This window comes from Peromyscus californicus, unplaced genomic scaffold, assembly GCF_007827085.1.
Source record: "Peromyscus californicus insignis strain IS unplaced genomic scaffold, ASM782708v3 Scaffold_23__1_contigs__length_62951481, whole genome shotgun sequence".
In the NCBI taxonomy this organism is placed as follows: Eukaryota; Metazoa; Chordata; class Mammalia; order Rodentia; family Cricetidae; genus Peromyscus; species Peromyscus californicus.
This window is the reverse complement of record NW_026294534.1, coordinates 10,882,347-10,904,432: the sequence shown is the minus strand read 5'-3', so window position 1 is coordinate 10,904,432 and position 22,086 is coordinate 10,882,347. Positions and strand designations below refer to the sequence as shown.

Below are 22,086 nucleotides of genomic sequence, written 5' to 3'. Positions count from 1 at the left end.
TGAGACAGCATCCCTAAGTCACTAGTCTCTTCATCCATGTCTCTGCCTATTCTTGTCTACTTCTGACATTCAGGAGTGGTGACTCTGTGGAAATTTTTTTAGGGATTCCATATTAGGACACATACTAGATGCAATATAACACATAAATTTGGAAATATATCATCTTATGAACTTTTTAATTATATATTATGTTGATTATTATTTGTGAAATTTTAAGATGTATTTAGCCATTTGACTTTCAGGTTATCTGCTTTAGAAAATTTGTAACTTTGTTACAAACACTTAAAATCTTATTTTGCCTTGACTTCAGAAGGACATGATCTTTGCACAAGTCTCCGATTTTCTTCCATGCTACTCTTCACCTACCATGTGATCTCACTATAGCCACTTTATGGGCTTCCAGCCCCTCTCTTCCCTCTAAAGCCACACTGTAGGTGCACCAAGGGAGGGACTCAGTGGCAGTCCTAGGTAGTAGTAACTGGACACCTAGATACCAAACACTTGATTTATCAATGAGGCATGACCAACAGCTATATATAAATCATTGTCCTAGAAGGTCATGTGATGTGGGATGTCCTTCTGTACACTGTGAATATGTGTTGCTCTTATTGGTTGATAAATAAAGCTACTTTAGCCTACGGCAAGGCAGGATAGAGCCATACAGGAAATCCAAGCAGAGATATAGGAGAAGAAGGACAGAGTCTGGGAGATGCCAGCCAACCACCCAAGGAACAACATACCAACAGACTGGCAATGCCAGGGCCATGTGACAATACATAGATAAATCGAAATGGGTCAATTTAAGTTGTAAGAGTTAGTTAATAATAAGCCTGAGCCATCAGCCAAGCATTTATAATTAATATAAGTCTTTGTGTTGTAATTTGGGTAGCGGCTGCTGGATATTTGATAGTTGCTGGCAGGACAGAAACTTCTGCCTATGATCATGGCATTTTCAAAGCATTTCCCTTGAATAGCTATGCCCCATGACAGTAGCATGCAGAGAGAAAGCTGTAGAGAGGATATAACTGGCCCACTTCCTCATAAGAGAACACTGGGACCATGCGGTAGGATGAAGGCCCTGCCTGGCTTGGCCAGGTATATGACAAGAGATGTTGTCAGCCAACATTTGGTCAGCTAGACACGGTAAGTAGAGGGCTTACCAGGGCAGCCCAAGAGGGCCAGCACATGGAGTCTTGACCCAGTAGTTTTTAGAAGCCATAAAGAAGTCATGTGGGAAAGGACAAGGTGGAGGACAAAGCCCATGGCAAAGAATTGAGTGACTTTTCCTTGGAAGACATAACTCTATAGGGCACTGATGGCAGATCAAAGAATCAGTTCCACTCAGTTCTAACAGTGAATCAGAGAGTTGTAGAGTTCACTTTGGGGAGTATGATTGAGGAGTTACTTACAGATGCATAAATGTCTCAGTGCAATTACTTCACCCAAAATCCCACCACAACAAGGACAACAGCTCTTGAGGGCTGCATCCTTGGAGCTCCCTGTACAACTTACAAACAGCTTAGTCACTTGGAGGCCTCCTGTCCACAGAAGTTCTTACTGCTTATGTATAATCTTGTGGAGGGTCCCTGTGAATCTTGCAATTTCAAGAACTTCCTGAAACTTCTCAGTTTTATTTATTTCCAGAGCCATGTAAATTCCATTTCCTTCAAGAGTTTCAAACAGCTTTGCACCTCCCTCCAGCAAGATGTGCTTTGAGTTAGAGAACAACTATCTACCCCTTCCTCTGGTTCTTATATCTTTTTGTTCCTTTCTGGGCATCTTTCTCTGAGCTTTGGGTAGGAAGATTGAATGATATAGATGCCTGATTATCAGGCTGCTATATCACATCAATAGTCATTTAGTCTCAGAAATTTGAACAGGTGTGTCTAGCACATCTTTTCTTACATGAAAGAGTCCCCTTGCATAAATAATTGAAGCTGACAGCATAGTAAACTTGTGTGCAAACACAAATGATTAGAAGGCAACTTAATAGACTAATCACATCTGTTTAATTGAACAATAGCAATTGCTTCTGCACTGAAGCCTATTTCCTCCCAGGCTTGACTTACAGTACCAGAACCAAATCCCCTCCTATGGATCAGACCTTCAATCCGATTGGAAAGCAATTGATATCCATGACAGTTGTGCCATGAATGCACCAGAAGCCAGGCCTTGACTTACAGTGTGTTGCTGCTGTAGCATGCGGTCTTATAACCAAGCAGGACAGTTAGTGAGACTTCTCCCTCAGCATCCCATGTGCCACTTTGCAGCACTGTGAAAGCTAGCCAGCAAGGAGAGAATTTCCAGGTAAGTCACACTCTGAGGTCCATATGTCCTGAAACTAAACTATGCAAGGGTCTTCAGCAACACCAACTTCTCATCTAATTCTGGCATGCAACTAGCAGCGATGGCAACAGCTTTATGGCTTAAGAGGCCTTATGGGTCTCCTTGGCCAAAAACATATAGGTAGGTAGCCCTATGCTAACACTAGGATTTTCATTCAATAATCATGGTTTCTTGGAGTGCCTTTTCTTACCTGCAGTTTCTTCATTTAAACTCCTTAGCGTTCTCCGAGATACTTTTATAAACCTGTGAGAAACTCAAAGGTTAGCATTATGTCAGAGACTTTTTACTTGTCTACCTTTCATGGCAGCCTAGACTAAGCATCAAGGATCATTTAAATGGTCTCTATCTCAGTAGCCACTATCTTCACATTTTGGGGCTATTTTCTTCCTTTTCACTGATTTCAGCCTCTGTGTGTACTGCCTTGGTGAAGTGGAATCTACTTAGAATCTACTTAGACTCTCTAGGTCTGTTTTCTAGAATACATCTAAAGGTGAAGTTAAGAGAAATGTAATCCAGCTAGTCTATTGGTTTTTTTGTTTTGTTTTGTTTTGTTTTTTCTTTCTGATTTATCATGATCCTTTTCTTTATAAACCACTGTACTATGATCTCACAAAACGATATCCTAAATTATAAAATGCTTGGACCATCTGGTACCATGAGGAAAGTATAAAGGGTCTTTTAAATGGTTTGCTACACACATAGCAGATAAGTTAATACTCATAAATTCCATCCGCTGAAAATGAGGACTTTGCTGCAAAGTCAGGACCACATTACTATTTAAAGCTTCATCAGAGTTGGAAGGCAAATCCTTTGTGCAGTGGACTCCACACTGGCACTTGATCTTCAAAGCATAACTACCACCAGATGAAAGTGTGCTGTGTAAATTTCAGCAGAGATGGAGTCTTCGATTGCCTTTCTTGCTATATTCATAGAGTTTTAGAATATTCTGTGAGATAATAAAAGGATGACTAGGCTGCATTTGTTCTAATCCCTTCAGTTGGGTTCTGTAATGTCAAACTGGAAGAAGTTTGTTAGAAATTAGATAGCAATACAATCCCACTTTAAGCCAGATTAAAGCCAAGCTCAGTTTCATTTGCTGATAGGTATTAGGTAATGTGATATGTGGCTGGATTCTTTATCCCTCTTAAAATGGTAATTTTGCTCACAATACTATAATTGTCATGATCCTACTTCCTTTTCAAGTTTAATTCCATGGGAGTAAGAAAGCCTCCTTTTCTCCACCCTCTACTGTTTAGAAGTTGGCTGTCTTCCATGTGGTTGGCTTTTGGTATGGCTATCATCTTTGAATTTCCTCTGAATTGTTGTAACCCAGAACAGCAGCAGATCAGGCATCCCTTACCTGCCTCCTAATAAGATAGTGTGTATTCACCAAGATGATGTAAGATGAAGCCACCACTTACTTGAAAATTTTCAAAGGTTGGCTTTCTGATTGGAGTTATTTCTTCCTCTGCTAACTCTTGTCCCTCCAGCCTCTTTCTAAAGCTTCATGTCTGCTACCTCTCTCGTTCTTCCTCTTTTGAACCAAGCTGAGTGAATTTAATGCAAACTAGTTTTCTCCACGAAGTAGCAGAATGCACTTGATTCATGAGGTGATTAGCTATGGTCTAGTTTATGTCACGATAATCCACAGAAAGCAAGGACTGCGTCAATCTGGGCTGAATGTAAACCTCACTGTGACCTTCCTGGTGTGACAGTGGGCATAGCACCTGGTACTGCTGAGCCTCTGTGCTTCACCTCTAAAATTACAGTGGCAGCAAGCATCACCTCACTTAGTGATTTGGGGAGAGAGGCTGGCAAATGGTATTCTGACAGGGTAGTTGGCCTTCTGCTAAGCCAGCTAGAAGGACAATAGTTTGATGGGTGTCCCTCCTGCAAGTTTTCCTTGTAAGACTTTAAATTTACGAAATCGTTTTGTCCTTTCTTCCCCACAACTCCTTCCTTAGCTCTTCTTTGTAGTTCTTCACTCACCTGACATTTTATAACCCCCTTCCTTGGATATCTGCTATTTTCTCTGTTTCTGTTCTTAGCTAGGATAGCTCATGTAAGCACTGGATTTAATTTTTTAACATATTATGTTCGATGAAAATTCACTCTTTACCATCAAAATCTGGAGGGACTAGGATGTAACTCAATGACAGAACACTGGTCTAGCATGTAGGAGACCCTGGGTTTGCTCTTGAGAACTACCTTAGGGGAACAGGGGAAAAACAATGAGAAAGTAATTTTTATTGTATTATTAATATTCATAGTTTAGACTCCATTGCCAAGCTCATTCATGGATTTATTCAAAGACTAATGTCACTGGGCTTCTGTTTTAAATTTTCAAACAAATTAAAACTAGTTTAGAGCCAGCATTCAAACATCTAAAGGCCATGCACCACAGAAAAGGCTCTAAACTGTCTTGATTTGGGCTTTCTTCTGCATTATTGACCATAGCTTGTCCACACAAATCAATGAGAACAATATTCTGGTACACGGAGCTGAGCCAGTCTTTTGTATCTTGATCTTAGCCTTGATTCTGAGAGTCACATTGACCTTTATCAGACTGGGTTTCTTGAGAGCCTCTGTAACTTGCTTCACATGTGATACAATTAAATATAATCCCTGCTTATCTAAAACATCTTTTATGTAATAGTATAATAACCCAGTTAATATAAGAATGGACCTCTAAAAAATCATTACATTCATTTGTGTGTGTGTGTTTTTTGTATCTATGTATGTGTATGCTCACATGCCACTACATATGTGTGGAGGTCAGAGGTCAGTTTATAGGAGCTGGTTCTCTCCTTCCATGTAGATCTCAGGGATTGATTATATGTCATCAGGCTTAGAAACAAGTACTGTTACTTAATGGTTCATCTTGAAGACCCTAGAATATGTTACAAAGTTTGTTTTGTATTTTTAATTTAGTATTGACTTCTTTGATTAAAATCATGATTAACATGTGAATGATATCATGTATGATGCCAGCCTTCTGTTTGGGTTATAATCATTGTTGTAGTGACACGTCCTTAAATTACTATTCTAAAAATGATGTCTGTGCCTCTCTGTGATATGATGCTGGCAGTACTCATATTTCACAGAAATTGACTTGTGAGTATGAATTTTGCAGACAAAGATCACACAGAGTTAAGCTAAGCCAAGGTATTCTTCAAAGATACAGTATTTCCTCCACCATGCCCCTCTTTTTTTATAGAATGAAGTGATAATTCCTTTGATCAGCCATGATCTTAGATACATTATCGTGAACTTTCTGAAGATTTCATGTTTGCTCATAGGTGCGCATATCCAGTTTCTGAATTTCTCAACTGAAGCCAACCATGACTACCTGGAGATCCAAAATGGACCTTACCACAGCAGTCCAATGATGGGCCAGTTCAGTGGCCCTGACCTGCCCGCATCACTGCTGAGCACTACACATGAAACCCTCATCCGCTTCTATAGTGACCACTCACAGAACCGACAAGGATTTAAACTCAGTTACCAAGGTAAGCATTGAGACAAATGGCTCTGCAGATGCTCCTTATGCTGCATTTAATCTTAAATATCCCTGATTGGTTAAAGTCTTGTGTAGCCAAATGGACTCCCAAAACATGTCAGCCTCTGACTGGTGGAATCGTGACAGTCCTGGAATATGGGGCTAAGAACACAGAGGAAAAGCTGAGCCAGGTGAAGACCTCATCTAGACCCCGCCCTCAGCCTAATCTCCTCTCCTCTTTCTACCCTTTCATCATCATACACCTCCAGTCACAAGGCCTTCTCTTCGGTCACTTGTCCCTTATAGCCTTTGTCCCTTTAGGACATGGACTGGACCAGAAGAGTCAGCAGGTATCAGAGGTAAGAATGGCAGCCACTGGCACTTGTGCATTCTCTCGGCTCAGCATCATGTCCTTTCCCCTGTTGGAATGTTGTTTGAGTCACATCAGTATCTTAGCCATTGCTCCATTGCTGCAAAGAGACACCATGACGAAGGCAACTCTTATAAAAGAAAGCATTTAATCAGGGCTGGCTTCTAGTTTCAGAGGCTTATCATCAGGGCACAAAGCATGTTGGTACACAGGAAGACATAGTGTTGTATGAGAAATAGCTGAGAGGCTTACATCCTGATTTACAGGAAACAGGAAGAGAGAGAATGCAGTTGGGCCTGGCATGAGCTTTCGAAATCTCGAAGCCTGCCCCTAGTGACACACTTCCTACAACAAGGCCGTAGGTGCTCCAACAAGGCTGTACCTCCTGATCCTTATAAACCTTCCAAACAGCTCTACTCCTTGGTGGCTAAACATTCAAATATATGAGCCTAAGGTACATTCTTATTCACACCACCACCGTCAGTTAAGAGAAGTGGTTCAGAGTCAGGCGGTGGTGGTGCACACCTTTAATACCAGCACTCGGGAGGCAGAGGCAGGTGGATCTCTGTGAGTTTGAGGCCGGCCTGGGCTACAGAGTGAGTTCTAGGACAGGCACAAAGCTACATATAGAAACCCTGTCTCCAGAGAGAGAGAGAGAGAGAGAGAGAGAGAGAGAGAGAGAAGCAGTTCAGAAGCAAAGCATTCTCCTCTCACTCGTCCAACACAAAATCACCGAGAAAAGTTCCCATCATTTTATCCCAAAGCACCCTTGAATGATCAAAAAAAAAGCTCAGAGCTTCTACTACATCTGAAATCATTTTGTTGGCCTTCTAAATATTGTCACATTAACTGAGTTGAAAATGCCCATGGTTGAGTCACTTGCTACCTTTTTTTTTTTAGAACAGTCCTCAGAAACAGGGCACTGACATTTTATCACAGTAACACGCTAGTATTTAAGGTTGACTCTCTACTGCTGTTACTTAAATTCTCATCTAAAATGTAAAATGTTGGTGTGGACTTCCAGAATTGGGGCCTCTGAAAAGAAGAATCCAGTCAGGAGGAAACAGAGGGGCATATCTATTGGTGAAATTATTAAGGCCACTCCACTTAGTTAAAAGGAAAATTTATTTAGTGGGTAACTTACAAATGAAGGGATAGGTAGGTGGTGGGTTCTGGAAAAGACGCAACGCAGTCCGGCGGTGTTCTCTGGAGAACTCTCCTTGGTCTACCTCTAGCGTCCAGGTCCAGGAAACAAGAGAGCACGGCGCATCCGGATCTCGGGTCTTCAGGGCCCTCCCTTGGCCCCGCCTTGTAGGCGTGATAGTTACCGAAGCCTCAATGGGGGTTGGAACTTCCAGACCAAAGCTGGAATGGCTACCCACTGCACATATCCTTTCCCCTCCTTCTCTGAGGACTCCTGTGGAACTCAGATCATGTGTACTACACAGAGGTGTGTCTGTCCCTCAACCATGGTGAATGCCTTCGAGTGAGGTGGGTTTTACCTAAGTCTTTTGGTGTGTAGAGATCACTAATGCTGCCCCCATCAGGACCCAGGTCCACTGCTCCTGAGTGACCAAGTAGGGAGGCATGAATAGTGACTAGCTTTGCTGATAGTCTAAGATCCTTTGGGATGGAAACTTCAAGAGTCTAGTCTTAGTTTGTTGTCATGGTTGTTGGATAGGACTGGGTCCCTGAGCAAGGACAGGATTAAGAACTGGCATGCCAATGGAGAAGTATCTTACTTTAAGTCTATGAGATTTGGGGTAGCTTTTATTACTGAGTGAGAACTAGACTAAACCAAGAGATATCCTGGGTCTTCTCAAAGTCAGGAATCAATTGCTTATGCATATGTATAATAAATATTCTACCAAAAAGAACAGTACAGAAGAGTGGTGGCCACTGCTCCAGCATAGCCTGGTATCTGGCTCAGGCTGGTCCCCACCCAGTGTAACACATGAGTTCTGTACTTGTTGATGTTCCCTTCCCAGTGATAAAGAACCTGCATTCTGCTCTCTGTTCACTTTAGGGAGGTTCCTGCACTATGGAGGTCTCTTCTTTGTGTCCGGTTCTATGTTCTTGACTGTTCCTTAAATCAAGTCTGCTTCAGTGATTGACAGACCCAGTTCAATTAACTCTTAGGTTGGTTTTATGGCCATTGGGGGAGACAGTAGAAAGGAGTGTTTAATCTTGGGGGTGGGTCAGAGTGTAGTATCTCCACCCAGAGCCAGAAGTAGATTTCATTCTTCTGACCAGAATCTAATTCTAAAGCTGATTCCCTGGAAGACATTAGTGTCTAGACTGGATTTTTCTGTCGTACCCTCACAGGTAGTCTCCATGTAAGGGTGTTCATTTAGAAGATATGCGAATCCAGCATCTCTGTAGCATCTCTAACCTCTGCCCAGACGAGAGCCAAAGACTTACATTTAAACACTTCTGGAATCTCTGGCAAGAATGGGGAAAGGGGGTCAGTGATTAAGAGCACTGGCTGCTCTTGCAGAGGACCCAGGTTCAGGTCCATGCACAGTCACTGCATCTCACATCTTTAATGCCCTCTTCTGGCCTCCTCAAGCACTGAACACTTGTGATACACAGACACGCAGGCAGGCAAACCAATCATACACATAAAGAATAAATAAACCTCTTAAAAAATCTTTTTTCTTTTTTTAGCATGTATGGCCAGGGAGGCATGTGTGCTACAGCACAGACATGGAGGATAAAGGACGACTTGGAGGAGTCATTTTTCCCCTTCACTGTGTAGGTTTCCCAGTTAGAATTCAGGTCACAAGCTGCAGCAGCAGCAAGTGCCTTTACATAAGGAGCCATTTTTTTCATGTCACTGACTCCACTTTGAAGCAGAATCTCAGTATACAGACTGAGCTGGCCTTGAACTTGGAGAGATCTACCTGCCTTTGCCTTCTAAGTGCTGGCATGACCAAAGTTGTATGCCACCATGCCTAGTCCCCTTTTTAAAGCAGATCGTATGATTACTCCATATTGATTGGATCCTAGAAAGTGATTTGACCATCAGGATTTACACAGGACATACATTTGACCATGAGTTTCCCTCCTGAAAAATATAAAACTAAAGAGATGTGGGGACTGCCCACCAAAAGAGAATCATTAAAAAGAGTTTGAACTCATGTTTAAAGTTCTTCTATAAGGTGTTGATATGCAAAACATTTCTGACAAAAGGCTTACCTCTTCTGCCACTCTGTGCTGTTGAAAAGAAGCCTTCTGAAAACACTAACAGTTTTTCTTTCTAAAGGACAGGGTCACAGTACTAAAGAGGAATGGCCCCTTTCCTGGGCTGACAGACCCTTTCAGTGTGGGCAACATCTGCATGAACTCTTTTAAGCTAGAGTAAATCTTGGTGTTAATTTGCATGACTTTAATATCTGAGCCAATAAGGAAACTATTACATAGTTATATTTCAAACCATTGGCCAACTCCAGCAGATACAGCACTTTTGAGGTATCTCTTTTCTTGAGTCCCCTGATTGTGTATCCAACATTTCAATTTCCTTCAAATACAGAGTCCCACCTCAGTATTGCCTTCCAACTACTTCATCTCATATAATCTTATTGTTTGCTTGTTTATTTTTTATAATTTCCAGGTCTCTAATAATTATCTTAATCCAAGCTGAATGACTTGTAAACAGTTGACCCCAGGAGAAGCCTGTGTAGGAATCACCTAGACAAGGGTGTATTGTGGTGGTATTTTACTTGTACTGAAATGTGATTTTAATTGTATGTTAATAAATAAAGTTGCCTGGGGGTCAGAGCTATTTGAGCCATAGCAAGTGCGTGGCAGCAGTGGCGCACGCCTTTAAGGACCTGGAGGGCGGTACATTCAGGCAGTGACGAGGCAGTCACATGTTTGGGTTTATAACCAATGAGAAGGCAGAACAGCTAGACTATATAAAGACATACACACAGGAAGTAGGTCCTTTTTTGGAGAGCTCTCTTGGCTGAAGAGGATCCCTGAATCAGGAAGGGTGAGGCTCTTAGCTCTGACCTCTTGGCTTTCTTCTCTGAATCGGCTCTGTATTTCTTATTTAATAAGACCGTTGGTTACATCTACAGTGTATAGTTTATGATTTTAGTAATTATCGATGTTGATGTCTGCAATTAGATGTCAACAGTTCAAGAGATACCCATGGGTCAAATTTCCCTCCTTCTTGCACATTAAAATCTGGAAGTATCTCCATGGGAAAGATACTGGGGTTCAGGTAAGGCTCTCTACTTTTTAGTGGAGGCAGACCAGCAGGCAGGCTGTGACTCCCTGTACCTGTGCTCAGTGATATCACCTGCTTGACCTTCTAGAATCTGGACCTGTGAATACTCTTGAAGGAGAACCATCTAGGCATCTAGTTGGCTGAGCAAATATTTTATCCACTTTACACTTGGCTTTTAAATATTCACATTAAAGATGTCACTAAAAAGCATAATTTATTATAATTCATTTTTCATAACTAGAAAGCATGGAAATCAGTTCTATAATGAAGAATGACAGCATGAACTTGAGACACACTCATTTGTCATAGACTGTCATATTTAACAGGGATGGTGATACGATGGTTTACCAGTGTTTGTCATTGCATAAAGTGTAGAAATTGGCAAACAGACACTGACAATGATTTGTTAGATGCAGAGGCACCCATAGTTTCTACATAAGATTTATAAGCTTTGGGTACAATCAATAACTCCAAAGAAGATACGTATATCATGAGGACAGGCCTTGTCATTCACAGTGATGTCTGCTGTGCGTATCTTATTCCTCAGCTTTGTCTCATATTCTTGGCTTGCTTAAAGGTCAAAAAATGCTGCTGCTGGTTAGAGCTGTCTTGAAGTTAAATGACTTAGAAAAAGGACTTTGCTAAGTAACCTGAAATGTTTGCGTCCCATTTCTAAGTGAAGCTTTGGGAAGGATGAGGGTATGTGGCTGTTTGTCACTGAGCTAGGTATCAATCCAAAAGTGAAAGAGACATTAGAACAATCACTGCTGGTCCCATTGGCTGTCATGGAAAGCACTTATAAAGCACCGAGACTCAGGGTGGATGTGGCTAATATCTGTTGTTCAGCATCGCACACAAGATGAGGCTGGGTACTGCACCCAGTATCTTCCTTCCTTTTTTATATATATTTCATAATGTGTGTATGTATATATGCTAAATAGATGTACTTTTAAAGACCATGGGATATGGAAGATCTGCTTGTTTATAATTACAATGAGAATGCTTTGAGTTTTCTGTGTGAGTTAACTCTATGTGTATGGAGGGTACAGTTTGCAGTGACCAATTAAACAGCCTCTCTGTACAATGTGGATTGAAGAGTTTGTTGTGGTACACAAACACACTAACTGTTCCTATGGACAGAGCTGTTATTTACAAAGGACACTGATGTATTTCTGAAACTCAGTCCATTTCTACCACTGCAATATTGTGAACAACTTGGAGTTCCCTGGGGAAAAGGTTGACAGGGACTTATCCTGTTCCCTTTCACCTAAATGCCTGATGGGTCTTGCTCTCAGTGTGAGGCTCTTAACTGAAGAAGAATGCTCCCAACTGAGGGCAACAAATGGTTGCATCCTTCCCTTCTCTTATAGGGCATCTTTCATTATGCTGGAAGAAGTTCCCACTAAAGTAGAAATTCCCTTCACTCTAGACTAGACTCTTAGAGAGGAGAGCCCAGTGTTCAAGGAAACTCCCTGTGGCTCTTCTGAAGGAAAAGGGACCATTTCTTTCACCTTTCTTCATTCCCCGCCCCCCCCCTCTTGTCACTTCTGGAGTAAAGGTCCTTTGGGTCAACATAGGAGAAGTTATTTTAATGCCATGAAGGTTGTTCACTTATCCTTTGGTGAATCAAAATATGAGACACTATCATGGTCCAGGCTACGGAAAGCTATTTAGTTAAAGATGCCCCAGCCAAGGCCTCAGGCAATGTCTGGATTGGGTTGTAACTGTGTAGTAATCTGATTGATTTCATCAGTAGATAGATATTGGTACTAGAGGTCACCAGTGGGATAGCTCACATAGCAAGTATTCCTGAGATCCATGATGGTTACAGAGAGAGGGTGTAAGCCATCGGGTCTTCGAGAACAGCCAGCTTGGATAACTTTCATGCTTATGTGTGTGCCTAACTGAGAAATTGTGTGGGCCACCATCTGTAGCTTAGATGCTATTAAGGAAAAGAAAAACCTCTTTTTCCAACTATTATAATAGCCTGCGGCTGTTAGTGTAGAATCGTGAGTTTCAAGCTGAAAGGCCACTTTAATTCCCCAATTCAAGCCTGTCACAGAGGCTGATTATGTGGGTAGAAATGGTTGCTGCCTTCAGCCCAGCTTTATCCATCCCTAAAGAAAACCCAATTATAGCTCTTAAATTATCCAGCAGGCTTTACAACAAAATTAATAAAGTGCGTATGTATGCATGCGAGTGTGTGTGTGCGTGTGTGTGTGTGTGTGTGTGTGTGTGTGTGTGTGTGTGTGTATGTTCACTAGGGATATATGTTAACCATGACCTTGTTTATTTTGCTCCCCTGTGAGTGATGCTTGTATGTCGAGCCTCCGAGGCACCACTAAACCCTGAATGACGCTCCCAATGAAGTCTGGGTTAGCTTGCTTGCAGGTAGTCTCATTCACTTCTCCTTTTCTGAGAATGGGCAATCAGCTTTCATTTTGCTTTTTTCCTTGGGGGTGTTACTAGCAATCTTACTGACTGAATTGAAGGGTGCATTTTTCCCCTCATCATTTTCATTGTGTCCAAAGTAAAGCAGAGTCAGGGCAGGTAAAAAGTATATTGAAAAAGAAGCTTTGTCCTTAGTTGGCAGGGCATGGAATTTCTCTTCTTTTGGAGAGTATGCATCTACAGCGTCATTTGAGGCTCAAGCAACGTTGTAAGGGTGAATGGCAGCCACAGTGGGATACAGAACGCTGGTTCTCAGGAAGAGGCTACATCTGCAGCCTTCAGCATGGGGAGGCCCTTGAGAGGCAGAGGTGGCCCCATGGTTTGTGGCTTTCAGAGCTGTCTCAGGAGAGAGACTGTCGAGTAAGGGATTGAGGATTCCAGGTATGGGTATGGGGGATTGCAGATCAGGTCTCCTTCTGGGGTTCCTAGTCTCATGAGTATTTCCAATGGGAACATACAAAAGCTTTAGGTCCATTTTATCAGCGTTTAAAAGAAAAAAATCTCAGGTCAGGCAAGCTGTAAATCTCAGCAGCTGTCTGGCAGAGGCAGAGGGGGTAGAGTGAGGGGGCATGCCTTTTAAGTCACACACTTGGTGGACAAACAGCCTCATAGAAGGGAGGGAGCTTTAGCGAAGAGTAAGGAAACCCAAAATGTTGTACAAAAGGTGTTAAGGAAAGCAGGCTTGGAAAAGAGATAGAAAGGAAGAAGAGAAAGTTATGCTTTTCTGAATTATTCAGAAAAGCAGCCAGACTTAAAACTCTATATGACTGAGTTACAAGCTTCTACACCAGGGTTGGGCTTCTGAGAAGAAAAAGTATAGCACTTCATTAAAGGACTTCTTATTCTGCCCATCTCCTTATCGTGGCCTACAGTGAGCTCACCTCCCCAGGGGTGGCCCTTAGCCAAAGTAATTGACCCACTCAACTGGAATGTTAGTCTCCACTAGTCCAGAGGGTCTAGTATCTTGGCCAGGAGGGGTTTTTTTTCTACTATAATATTTATATTTAAATCTAAGTTCTGTATAAGAGATAAAACATGTCATACTAGTTCCTCTGAATGGGGTTCATTTTCTTCATATCTACTGTCCTGATGCAGGGTAGAACTCTGGCTCCTGAAGCTGAACTCGGCTTCTTCTAGACCACGTGTTATCACCTTACTCTGGGGAATTTGTCTGGATGGGGCCCTTTCTCCAGCTCTAGTCCCTGTGAGATACAAGCCCAAGGGTTCTTTTGAGGACTTTGAGGTTCTAGAATGTCTTCTGGGTCATGACATCCCACTGTCCACCACTGAAGATGCTTCTCCCTTAGAGACCCTGCATAATTGCACATATAATAACGACTAAAGCTGAGTGAGGCTGCTGGCTCAGCTTTAGGGCTTCTTTACATTGTCACCCACAGTTGAGTTCAATGATGGAGTCCGGTTGCCGTCTGTGCAGCATCTTCCTGATACTGAAGATGAGTGGGAGGATACACGCGGAAATGTATCGGCGTAATACAGATGCACCTTGCCTCACCTCTGGGCCATTGTCAGAATCCCACTGTAGGCTGCCCATTGGTTACTTTCCTCATGTCTATGGCAGAATGTCTGAGATAAACAGTTAATGGGAGGGTGGCTGCAGAAGTTCAATCCATGGTCACTTGGTCCCATATGCTTAGGCAGAACATCAGGGCTGGAATGTGTGGCAGTAGAACCTAGAGAGATGGCTTGGCAGTGGTGAGAGCATGTATGTTTCTCCCAGAGGACCTGAGTTCAATTCCAAACACTCATGTCAGGCCCACCATGCATAGGTGAAGCCACCACCTATAACTACAGCTACGGGAAATTCAACATATCTAGTCTCCATTGATGCCCACAAACATGGTCTCATGGAGACACACAAATTCACATTATTAAAAATAAATAAATTTGAAAAAAAGATAGGAAACAGAGAAGCAGACTGGAGAGCTAGTATAACACTCAAAAGTGACCTGAAATGTTGACTTTCCCCCCTCATTTAGCCCTTCCTGAAGTTTCCACAACTTCCCCTAATAGGCCATCAGTTGGGTTTCATATTGAAACCATGACAAGTTGACAGTATTGTAAGCTAAAGATGTATTTAATGCACAGGTTCATGGAGCATCCCAGATTAGTATCACAGCACACTGTAGAGTGTGGGTGGTTTCTCCTAGCAACGGCAGAGCTGCCTGGGATGGGAAGTTCCCCATCACTGCCCACAATCACGGGAGAGGATTGTGCTGCTCATCACTAGCCCAGGAGAAGAACCAATTTAAGAAGGGCAACTGTAGTAACCCTTCCACACCATTGCAAAATAGAAATACTCTTACATGTGAGCCCTGCATGGTGTGTGTGTAGGATTTATGAGACCATTTCAGATGTCAGCTATTATTTGTCTAGACTTTTGATTATCTTAATGTAAATAATGCTGCATTTGACATTCTTAAATATTCAGCCTTTTCTCCTTTGAAATTATCCTCAAGACAGATATTTCTGCAAACAGTACTGCTAGAGTAAGTACTGAACACAGTCTTCCCATGGAACTATCCAGGTTGCTCTCCTGAAGGGTTATGGCCAATTATGTTGCTTTAAATGAGAAAGCCAATGACCTGTGACTATTCCACATTGTCATCCTGAAGAGAAAGTATACCATGCTAGTACCTCCCTAAATAAATATAAACTATTGATAATAATGACATTTTGCAATGTTTACTGTTTGGCAAATGTTCTTGAAGACCCTCTACACAGAAAGTACACAGATCCTTCAGAATACAGTCTCTGTTGGATGTTCCCACTTAGCATCTTCCCACAGGGCCTCCCTAGGAATGCTAAGACCCTGAGCACGGAACACAACCCAGGAGGTACTCAGACCCACCTCTTGGGTCTAAGCTTGTATCTGCCTCCCATTCCAATACTGTGGCTCTGTTCTATCCATGTAGTATGCTCATTCACTTCCCCAAGCGTGCCATGAGCCTTTGGTTCCATTTCTCCTATGACCTCTTGATTTCAGGTAGTTAATACAAAGATGGGAAGTCTTTGTATTTGATGCACCAGGTAGGCATCCCAGCCCAGAGTACTTTTCAGTATTTGTTTATGAATTTCAAGCCACACCTTCATCTTGAATGGTGGAATGGATAGCTGGTATATGTGTCCATTCGGTTTCCACATCACACTTCTGTGAGCCCCTCATGTCTTTTTTCATTATCATTCAATGTTCTATTGTGTTTGAGAGTCTCATCTGGTCTCTATGTTAATTACCTTTTCATCACGGCGACAGATGGTCAGATTGCAGGATTATAGGAGAAAGGGTTGATTTGGCTCATAACTTTGAAGAATTCAGTCCTTGGTTGCCTAGGCCCTGTGTGCTTCGACAGAACATCATGGTGATGAGAATGTGTGGAGAAGGCTATCACCTTAGGTACATCATGGTGGAGAAGAAGCAGTATGTGAGGAAGGACCTGAGTAGGTACAGTCATCACAGTGGCCAGTTCTCTATCTAGGCCCCGCCTCTCAAACTTTCCACCTACATTCAATACAGGGGCCTGTGTGCTTTATCCCAGAGACACTAAGCACCTTTTTCCACAGCTGCTTGTGCAGTATATCCATGTGGCTTTGAAAAGGGAGTCAGGACATTCTTCTATGCATTGGTGGTGCCAGAAATGGAAAGACGGGAACATAGGTAGGAGCCGTCTGTGGGACTTTGTTTAGCTCTGAGATGCCTATAGCCGGAGTTGCACCTGACGTGTAGGCTAGCTCACATTACTGATTCATGGCTAATCTTGCAGCAATGGCACAGGAGCAGGACACACTGGCTGGCATCCTAGCTAGAATCTTTACTCGGAAATATTTGTATATTTAAGACAAGATCTCACTATGAAGCGCTGGGTGGACTTAGACTCCCAAAGCTCTGATTGTCTCTATTCTCCATGCCTCTATTAAAGGCATAAACCACCTCACCCGATAGAACATAATTATTTTAATGATTAAACCACAATAAATAGTTATTATAGCAATTGTGCAAAGAGTAATTGCTAGCGTCATGATTCTACAGTTCTATTTTTCTTGAAAAATAAAAAAAGTGAAGGAGATTTCCTATATTATTTGTCCCAAATGATAAAGTTAAACAAAATAGAGCATACTGCGCATCTGGAAACACAGAGATGGGTGGTGTGTCTCCCTTACATTCAGAGAGAAACACCAGATCCCCATTCACTCAGCATTCCAGTCAGGCCTTTTGGTTATTGCTTCTCTTGCTTTCTAACTTAGTTTGTGCCTGTGACTTCTTGCCAAGGGAATAAACTTTTTCAGGTTTCTTTTGTGTGTATGTTGTGAATCTACGGATGCACACACTAGGTGCTTACTAAGTGCATGTGGCTATAACCTCTCCTCCTACTAATTATTTCTTGCCTCATTCAGGATGGCAGCTGAAACACGGAAGAGATGGTTTTTAGACATTTATATCCTTAGGAGCCTACTGCACTTATATGCCTTCTCTATAGCCCTTTTGAGCCGACACCTGCTGGGAGCTTGATGCTGTCTGTTTGTCATTTCAGCTTACGAGTTACAGAACTGCCCAGACCCACCTGCATTCCAGAACGGGTTCATGATCAACTCAGACTACAGCGTGGGCCAGTCGATCTCCTTTGAGTGCTACCCAGGCTACATCTTGCTGGGCCATCCTGTGCTCACTTGCCAGCATGGCACTGACAGGAACTGGAACTACCCTTTCCCACGGTGTGATGGTAGGCTCCTCATCTCCCCTGGGGACCCTTGAGCTTCTCCTAGGAAACCCAGGGCAGGAACTATTCAGTGAACATGCAGTACTTCAATAGTTCAGTCAGCAGGGGCTTTCCTTGCTCATTGAGATTCCCTAAAATAGACTATATATTTCAAAAAGATATCACATAATAGGAAGTTTAAAGAATGTACAGTCTATGCTTGAGGAAACTATAAAGATAACAAAGTATTAGATGCAAACACTGAAAATGCAAACACAAGAGCCTGCCAATCATCACAGGCCCCAAAAGAAAACGGGAGGTGATGAGGTTCCTTGACCTGCAGCAGGTTACAGGGGACAGCGATGATACAGGGTTTAGTCCTGGCAAGTCTTTTTTTATTATTAGTTACTTGTTTTATTGCTGTGGTGAATTTCCTGACAAAGCAACTTAAGGAAGGGCTTATTGTGACTACAGTTTGAAGATGTCTTCCATCCTGCTGAGGAAGTCACAGTGGCAGGAAGACGAGGCAGCTGGTCACAAAGCATCTGGACAGGAAGCACAGAGAGATGATGAATGCTGGCACTCAGTTCTCTTCCTCTTTTTCATTCAGTCCAGGATCCCTGCCGACGGGATCGGACTGCCAACATTTGGGGTAGAGCTCATCCTATTAACCTAATCTAGAGAACCCCGCCCCCCCACCACCACACACACACAGGTATGCCCGGAGAGCTGTTCCCATGCTGATTTTAAATCTCATCAAGTTGACAGTGTAGATTAACCATCACACTGTTGTTTGTTCAACTTTAATATTAATTCCATTGTGCATCTGTATTGCAGAAAATAGTTCATTGTCGTAGGGGACCTTGAACAGCTCACAGTATTCGCTGCTCGGAGGCAGAGCGCTTTAGGTGGAGGACACAGCAGGAGTAGCAGCACACAGTAGGGATTCTTCCAGAGAACTGAAGCCTAACTGTGTGAGTTGTGACTCGAGTTATTAGGATCAGTACCTGAGCCCTGGGATCTCTAAGGAGCTAGGCTTGGACACCCTTTCTCAGTCAACCAACTAAAGAAACAAGTAATTGTGAAAATTTTGTGTTCACTGTGGTCACATTGGGATGAGGAATAAAGGAATAGTGACCTCCAGATGTAGCATGAATGTTAAAGAGTTTTATTAATAAAATCAAACCCCGGGGCCAGTTGTTGGGGTGAAATGCTGGATGGTCAGAGAGACAGAACAAGCCACAGCTATCTCACCTTGCCAATTCCTCAGCTGGTCCTGTTTCCTCAGACTGGAAGCCTCTGAGTCCTCATCCAGAATGAATCTCAGCTGAACTATGTTGCTCCCAAAGCCTGAATGCTTAACCAGGCCAAATGCTTAACCAGCCAAATGCTTCCAGTTTCTGGTCCTCACACCTTATAAAACCTTTCTGCTTTCTGCCACCACTCCCTGGGATTAAAGGCTGCTTTCTGGGATTAAAGGCGTGAGTCACCATGCCTGGCTGTTTCCAATGTGGCCTTGAACTCACAGAGATCCAGAGATTTCTTGAGGTTCCTGACATGAGGCTGAGTTTTACACAGAAGGCAACAAGAGGTACAGGTGATTAGTAGTCCCTGCCAAGGTGTGGTCCTGACCACTACGGTCCCATCGTCGTCTCAGCTCTAGCCCCTTGTAAAAGGGGGGTCTTACAAGTTATCAGGACTGTGAGACTCTGGCTGGAGCCCAGTTTCAGACTTTACTTCTCCCAGCGTGAGATGCCTGGGGAAATGTCAGTTTCTTGCCCCCACATTATTTCAGTAGTCTGAGAGCCAAAGGTAGGAGCACAACCGTGTCTTCAGACTGCCTCCATCAGCCAGTCAGGATGGTGACATGGTGATTTGAGTTCCTAGGATGCTGAGCAGTGGTCGGCTGTGGTCGAGGTACCCACACAGCCTGTGCTGCCTCTGAGCAGAAATTACACTGCCCTGCTTCACTGTGGCTTCCTGATGTTTAGGATGACTTAGGCATTTCTGCAATGTCAAAGTAAAATAAACTGATGAGCCATGGCATCTATGAGGAGGTGTCTGCAACACAGAGCTTACTGTCAAGCCTGGATCCTGCATTACACATGCAGCACCTTTGAATGAATAATAATGAAATCTCCAACTCCACGGGCCTTTGAAATGTTAAAAACCTCTATCTCATGGGGAAGGGAAGGTACCTAGCTGCGAATTTTTACTGAAGCAGGAAAGAAAAAAGTATGTGGTATGCTTTTAAAACCCATCTCACCTATATTTTTCATTCTAATAACTTAAAAACAACGATAAAATTAAGAAAGCCTCTCAGCTGTATTTAAAAATTCAAATACTTATTTAATTTCATATAAAATAGTTTTTTGTAATGTGTCTGGATTTTTGTTTCTCATTAAGATATTTTAAATAATATTTGCATCTATTTTCCATTTGAAAACTCTTACTTAGGGATGAGGGTGCAGCAGACGTTGAACATGAGAAGGCCATGTATTCAACCCCATCTTCACCAAAGTAAACCAAAGGATGAACCAGCAATAACACCCTCTCAGATTGACAGCTGTCAATTACTTTGAAATTACAAGGATTTAAATCTTTTCTGATTTCTGATTTTAACTTGAATACTTTTAATTCACAAATATGAGGTCAACTCATTGATTTTTATACTAATATTAAAGGGAAATTAAGTATCCTATATTGTATTTTATTAGTTTTAAGCCTAGTTCTCTAATATGGAGAATCAATGGTCTGTATTGTTTGGCACAGTTTAAATATGATGCCATATTTTTTGGCATTCTCTTTATATTTTAATTTTGTGCATATCTATGCATAAGTGTGGTATGCATGTGCATGCATGTGTATGTGAATGTATATCTATGTACATCGGAGTGTAGTATGCATATGCATGTGTGTGTGTATGTGTGTGAAGAAATACGTATGGGGCTCAGAGGACAGACTTGGTTGCCTTTGCTGCTCTCAACTTTATTTTTTCTAACTTTCTTTCTGAAACAAGATCTCTCACTGAGCCCAGAGCTCATTGATAAGCTAGACTGGCTGGTTGGTCAACGGGCTCTAAGTCTCTCTGTCTCTCCTGACACTGGCACTGTAGAGGCCACCACACAAGGCTCTTTCCAAGAGATTGGGGAACCTGACTTTGTCAGTGCAGTTTATGACAGGGAAAAGATGTTGAAATTATCTTAGGTGGCTCTCTGGAGTCAATGCGATGTTGACTGCCTACTTTGGGAAACCCATCCAGTTCCAGTGCCAGGCCTTTCTGATGCAGCTATGTGCATAGCCATGACTGACAGATGTCTACCTGGGCAGCTCACGGCTCTATTGCCTTAAATCCACCAGTTGGTCCTTCTGAACCAAGCTAGCTGTGCACTGCTCGTACAGAGAGACTACTGTGTGCTCTTGAGCTGCCTCCCAAAAGGACGCCTGGCTCTCTGGCCAAACTCTTCACTGAACAAGGATGTTCCGCACGTCTCTACCTTCTGGCTAAGATCAAATGCAGCATTGTGTGTTAATTCCCAGAAATAATGGCATGAACTTTAAAATACACTGAAACATACCAGCCATACAAAATTATATCATAATGCAACAACTGAATTAAATTAGAAAGTCTATACAGGGTTTTCTAAGAAACGTTCAATATAGGTTTAGCATCCTCTCCATGTTGGATTAAGTTTTTAATAATTAGCTTAGAGTCTTAACACAAAAGTCACTTTGCCTGTGAACTGTTAAAGCTAAAGCTAGAGCCCTTGTTTCTTAAGGACTGTAGACGTTGCAATGTCACTCACTCTCTGCAAGGCTGCAGGGTTGTCCTGCACAGAGAACACAGCATCCTGTAACCTGACCCTCTCCCAGCATGCCCTTCCTAATCCTCAGCATCCACTGTAGCTAGAGTTTTCCTGCCTGGCCCACAGTCAGGACAAATCTCTCTCACCTGCCAGTCCCACAGCCACTCAGACCCAACCAAGTAAACACAGAGACATATATTGCTTACAAACTGTATGGCCATGGCAGGCTTCTTGCTAACTGTTCTTATAGCTTAAATTAATCCATTTCTATAAATCTATACCTTGCCACATGGCTCGTGGCTTACCGGCATTTTCACATGCTGTTTGTCATCATGGCGGCTGGCAGTGTCTCTCTCAGCCTTCTGCTTCCCAGAATTCTCCTCTCTCCTTGTCCCACCTATACTTCCTGCCTGGCCACTGGCCAATCAGTGTTTTATTTATACAGAATGATATCCACAGCAATCCACCCACTTCAGCCAGGCTCTACTTCAGTGCAGAGCAGGAACACTCTCTTTGTTTGTGCAGGGCAGGTACTTTGAACACTGTCTTCAGGGGTCCAACCCTGTGAGGCCCAAAAAACTTCAGAAGGAAAATATAGGTACTGGAGTGACTTCCGTGTATCTGCATTACAAATTGTTCAGTTCAGACCATCCTACTGAATAGTGCTA

At 42.6% G+C, this 22,086-nt stretch overlaps 1 protein-coding gene across 2 annotated transcripts in view; it reads left to right on the top strand.

Moving 5' to 3' along the window:
• The window catches only part of Csmd1 (CUB and Sushi multiple domains 1), a 1,596,844-nt gene that overhangs the window by 1,463,014 nt on the left and 111,744 nt on the right, over positions 1 to 22,086 (top strand). For both annotated transcript variants that reach the window (XM_052751771.1, XM_052751770.1), the window contains exons 41-42: positions 5,646 to 5,855; positions 17,448 to 17,636. In XM_052751771.1, coding sequence (XP_052607731.1) covers positions 5,646 to 5,855; positions 17,448 to 17,636 — 399 coding nt within the window. The remainder of the gene's footprint in view (positions 1 to 5,645; positions 5,856 to 17,447; positions 17,637 to 22,086) is intronic.